Source organism: Dendrobium catenatum, unplaced genomic scaffold (genome assembly GCF_001605985.2).
Source record: "Dendrobium catenatum unplaced genomic scaffold, ASM160598v2 fragScaff_scaffold_1273, whole genome shotgun sequence".
Taxonomy (NCBI): Eukaryota; Viridiplantae; Streptophyta; class Magnoliopsida; order Asparagales; family Orchidaceae; genus Dendrobium; species Dendrobium catenatum.
This window is the reverse complement of record NW_021319735.1, coordinates 6138-12025: the sequence shown is the minus strand read 5'-3', so window position 1 is coordinate 12025 and position 5888 is coordinate 6138. Positions and strand designations below refer to the sequence as shown.

At 32.3% G+C, this 5888-nt stretch overlaps 1 protein-coding gene across 1 annotated transcript; it reads right to left on the bottom strand.

The window, feature by feature from the left end:
- Positions 1-2320: 2320 nt before the first annotated feature.
- Positions 2321-4453, bottom strand: LOC110094923 (LEAF RUST 10 DISEASE-RESISTANCE LOCUS RECEPTOR-LIKE PROTEIN KINASE-like 1.1; the record flags this gene model as incomplete). Its single annotated transcript, XM_020820267.2, has 3 exons — positions 2321-3437; positions 3517-3777; positions 4414-4453. Coding segments are annotated over 3 exons (1236 nt in total), but the record flags the coding sequence as incomplete, so codon positions are not given.
- Between the last annotated feature and the right edge of the window lie 1435 nt (positions 4454-5888).

Genomic DNA, 5888 nt, shown 5'->3' with positions numbered 1-5888 from the left:
GCTGAATTCGGCGCCGGACAGGTACGTAATTATTATTATTTTTTTGTTTTATACGGCAGGTCAACACTCTTAAAGGGTTCATGTCATTATTATTCGACAATTTACGCTAGTTGCCGACTATCTAACGCAATTCTCCACTTTTCTTATCTAGGACTTGGGACTGGTAATGATAGTGTTAAAGATTTTATCGATTAGTTTAATTATTTTAAATTGCAGATAGATATGCCCTTTGGAAGCAACCCAGAAGGAACTTATATCTATGTGCAGTAGCTGTAACTTTCTTGATATAAGCTCGCTTCCGGTCTTTGAGAAATCAACATGCCTTTGTTTCTCTATTGCACAATATTTACAAAAGATTGAAAAAAAAAATTTGGAGTAAGGACTATTTAGATATTTTATGCTCATATGATCTATCTTTGGTACCACAAATAAGCTTTACCCAATTTTTACCTTCGTGGTAGAATAGAGATTGTAGTCTTGCTGCACAAAATAATCATCAAGGTTCTTTTTTATTACTTTTTTAAGCTTCAACTTTGAAAGTGAGATGTCATCCTTCTACCACTAATAGTCTGATGGATATTATGTTTGTCATTAAGCCAGGGATGTGCTTAACTTTGTTAAGCCTCTTAAGTATTGTAATTAAGTTTCTTAATGATTGCATTTATAATGCCCACAATGCTCAAAGGAACATCATAAAAAAGGATCACTTTATAATAATCACGTCCATAATAATTTTACATTAAGTTTTCATTTTGGACAGCTTTACTATTTATTAAAACAACTTTCTAATGCAGAAATATTTTAAGTAAAATTTTCTATTAAAATGCTGCTATGAAAAGAAATAAGATAGATGCCCCAAATGAAATCTAAATCTATATTAAAAAAGCATGAAATACACTAGAGTCTATATCCATAACTCCATTAATTTATTTTGAATTTTTTCCGTCATGACATTCATCCTTTCTTCATTTTGCTTAGTCTCTTGTTCACTCCTCTTCTTCCTACATTCTTTTATTATGTAGTTAAGTTTGTCAAAATTCCAACATCCACTCTAGCAATCTTGAGGTTTGATTATATTGTAATTTGATTAATAGTTCTCAAAATGGAATTGTGAGTTATCTTTCCCTTTGTTGTTGCTCTAATGCTCTAATAGTTAACATTTAAAACATAAGATGATGCATCTTCAACTTTCTTACACCAAATTCGATCCAATCCAAGACCAAATGAATAAAAATCGAGGGCTTGAAGCATGTTTGGAAGCTTCAAATTATAAATAGGATGATCAAATGATTTTTAAATATGACATGCTTATAGTCAAATTTAGCGGCTCGACGAGACGAATCCAATGAGCCCAAGTTCGCCGAATTCTGACATCATTAAGACACGTAAATGCTCGATAAACGATCTATGATTAGCGGAATTAATATCGATTATCCATAAAAAATGCTCCCAACATGCTCTTGATCTTCTCTATATTTACTAGTCATGTCAGTTCCAAAAAACTATAAATAAACCTTTCATTTTTCACAAAAGGAGTGAAAACTCAGCACCGGTAGGTGTAAAATTTTGTCGCACCCTATAACTTGTTGATTTCAATCTTTTTGCTCGTCATGCTTAGCTCCAAAAATTTTTATATTAAAAATTTAATACAAATTTTTAAGATAATAATGAAATTTTGAGGAAAAATCAAATGAAAATGAGATAGTAAATTCAATCAACATTACAAATATAAAATAAAATCTAAATCTAATGTGATTTGATGAGATCCTCCAACGTCCCTATCACATATAGATTGAATAATTCAATAGGATTTAAGATGGATACATGAACAGATTATATTTTTCAAATTTTGAGATAATTACAAATTTATAAATATCAATGACTGAAAAAGAATAGGGTCATATACCATAAAAATGAAATATACTAAAAGTCTATCTTTATCTCATTCTAAGGAACCATTTATAATGATTTCCTATTATAATAAAATTAAATACAAGATTTTTAAAATCTTTTAAAGTCAATAAAAAATTTCACAACCTACAATAATAATAATAATAATCATAAATAGAAAATCTCAACCATATTTTGTAAAAAATATAATGGCATAACTTTTAACTCTTATGATTTTAATAATACCATTGGGCAACATTTCCATTGATATAAAGTCAGACTACTATTTAAACAATATTTTAAATATTTTTTGAAAATTTCTTATGAAGGAATATACCTATGTTTTTTTTTTTTTTTTCTAAATGATGAAATATTTTAAGCTCCTACATTTCGTTAGATCACTAAAAACCAAATCACATAACACATCCAATTAAGAAATGATTACTATTGTAAAGCCCATACATCTAAATAATCCCTCTATAAGAGTTTTTCAGGTTACATAAAGACTCGATATTATGTACATATCCCTCTACTTTCTAAAACTACCAAAGTATATTTTTTTTTATTTTTTATTTTTTGTTTTTGAGGAATTCAATGAAACAGATGTTACTCTCACCCGCTGGTGTTCGGTGTTGTCCCATTGCTCACCCATCCTGTTGTTACAGAATTTGGCGAGTAAGGTGGGGAGCTCTTCAACAACTGAGCTTCCTCCTTCAACGTTGCATTTACATCTTCAAAACTTTCATTCTTACGGCCACCGTTCTCTATTCCTATTAAAACCTCAAGGACATCCTTAATGCTAGGCCTCATCTCCCTATCAGTCTGCAAGCACTGGAATGCCAGTTCCGCCACCTGGTTGATCATCCTATTTATGTGGCAATCCGACTCATAACCCAGCTTTTTATCCACAAATTCATGCAACTCCTGCCTTTGGATCTTGTTGATTGCCATTCTTGCCAAGTTGATTTCATTCCTCTCCCGGCTGATATCAACAGCAGGCTTTGATGATATGAACTCCATTAGTACTACTCCAAAGCTGTACACATCGCTCTTGTCTGTGAGCTGATAGCACTGATGGTACTCGGGATCAACATACCCTGGTGTGCCTTGGGGAGCTGTAGAAACATGTGTGGCGTCGAGTGGGAAGAGCCTTGAGAGGCCAAAGTCAGCAACTTTGACATGAAAGTTGTTGTCAAGGAGGAGATTGTTGGTCTTGATGTCGCGGTGAATGATCTGTGGTTCAACAGAGTGGAGATAATTGAGGGCATCGGCGGTTTCAATTGCGATGCTCAGTCTTACATGCCATGGCATGAATGCTTCAGAGGCGCGTGCGCCGTGGAGGTGGTCGGCAACTGTTCCGTTCGGCACGAATTCATACACGAGGAGGAGCTCACGGCTATGTCTAGAGGTGCAGCCATAGAGGCTGACGAGATTCTGGTGGCGCAGGAGTGACAGGATATTGACTTCATTAAGAAACTGCTCGACGCGCTTATAGTTGTTCTCGTAGAGGCGCTTCACTGCAACTACTCGACCATCTCGCAGCTTGCCTGTAATGTGAATTGGAGCAGTTTAAGAGAACGGTTTCTTAAATAGTTGGTTTAAGAGCCAGTTAAGAGAATGAAGTACCTTTATATACTGTGCCAAAGCCGCCATCACCAAGTTCTTTGGAGGAATCAAAGCCATTTGTGGCTTCATAAAGATCATCATATTTGAAGATGGGAGCATGTAGAGAGCAACCAAGCTCAGGGTCTGATTTGGAGAACGGCTGAAAAGAAACAATTCTATCGATAGTGGAGCTAGAGCGTCTCTTTTTCTTTTTCCTTGCATACAGGATAAAACAGAAGGAGCAGACTATGGCCGCACACAAGCCACCGGCTACGCTAGTACCTGCTAAGCGAAAACATAATGAACTACCGGTCGTTAAATCTAACAAAGCCGTATATATAACTTCAAACAATTTAAAAAACTCCACATTAAAAATTGTCGGTATCTCCTGATACAGTTGGAGATTCATTGAAAAAAATTATGATCCTTTCAATTGATAATAAAGCAATAGTTAGGCAAATAAGGGTATTTTGATTAGTTTCACATTTAATAATTGAAAAATATGTTGGTGTAGAAATATCAAATGAATGACCCTCAATAATAATAAGCTTAAGTTTTTGAACCCCAGTGTATCCGTCTCAACTTTAATCCTATTTGATCTACACTCCAGTAATGACAATCTGAAAAAAAATTGATTGAGCATGCCAATAATTTTAAAGAGATTTAAGAGAGCTAAAGATTTTTTTTTTCTTACATCTAAAGATCTTACCATTGAAATCTAAATGAGAAGGGAATGGTGATTCTCCTCTAAGAAAAAAATATATACATATATGACTCACTAACAATAACCGTTTTAGATAGCTACTACCTCCATCCCATCAAAATCAGTAAATAAAGAGAGATGAAATGTAATATATCATTATGATCAGAGAACAAGAAGGTTGCGAGTACAAGATGGCGGGAGATTATTTTGCTCACCTATTATAAGTCCTTGGTTTTGTTTCTTGGTTGCTGCAAAAAAAAAAAAAAAAGGCCAACATTAGAAGGGGTCAGTAAAGAATAAGAAAATTCGACAAACAAAGTTTATAATTGAGATAAAGATAGACTTTTATTCCTTTTAAGAGTAGAATCATTACTCTTTATATATATATATATATATATAGTCTTCAAAATCACATCATTCATTGTAATCTCTAATATAAGAATTATATGTGAATTGGTTTCATTAATTTTTATGATGATTTAATCATTCACAAAGTGTGCTAAAAATACAAAGATAATCGAACGACATATAGAAACCCTTTTAAAGATCTAGTTTTATACATGATTTGTATTTGATTATAATTAATTTAAAGTCTATAAAATTATTTTTATACAAACAAAGCAATATATTGAGAAAATTTTGATGCTTTACTTTGATTATCAAAGGATCTTTGAAATTGGTAAAATCATGTAGTCATTAGGTTTAATGATGATAAATGGAATGAATGATTTGTATCTCAGATTTTGTAGTTCTGATATAAAAAAATAAATAAGAGAAGAATGATAGTTCTCCTTATAAGAGAAAATCCCATCCCTTCAAAATAAATTCATACAAGATGATGCTGGATTTAGTAAGTGGGAAATCCCTCTAAAAATCATGGACACTTATAAACATTTGGTTAATATACTAATAAGAACAAAAAACATATAAATCTATCTCCCAATTAGTTCAAACATACTACTCTTTGGTTTCTCCATCAAAAAAGGAAAAAAAAAAAGTTAAATAGGAACTTTTTGTTATTTGCACTCTATGCCATCCAAGAATATAAGTTGCAGCTCATTACTTTCATATGGAATATGCATTAAACATACAGTCAATAAAAATAATGATGATGATGATGGTTAGTAAAATATTAATTAAGGAAACATATTTCTCCAGCAAGAAAGATGCCACATTCAAAATATTATTTCACATCAAAGAATGAGAGGAATATGAAAGTTTCATAGCTTATGATTGTTGAAACATGAGAAACATCGGATAAACAGATACACATATATATCACAGACAAACTAAGAACACTCTATTTCAAAGCGCTTGACTGAGTGCTGAGCCGTCACCTCATCATTTTTTTTTAGTTCTTTTGGAGTGAACCAAAAACTTCATACCTTTCCCAAAGCATATGGGAAATCACAAATTACAATAAGGTTATTAATAGCTAGGCACAGATCACCTTGCAATTAGCAGGAGAAAAAATAAAGTAACCAATCCTATTTGTATATTATTGTAATCTATTTGTTTAGAGCGCAGATCACCTTAATATTATTAAGGCATGTTTTCTTGTGTTTTATTTTACTTTAGTTTTCTATTTTATTTTATTTTTGTTTTCATTTAAAACAGAAATATATTTAATGTGTGTTTTTTCCTGTCTTTACTACAGATTTCGGAAACAACTGAAAAATACCAAATGTGG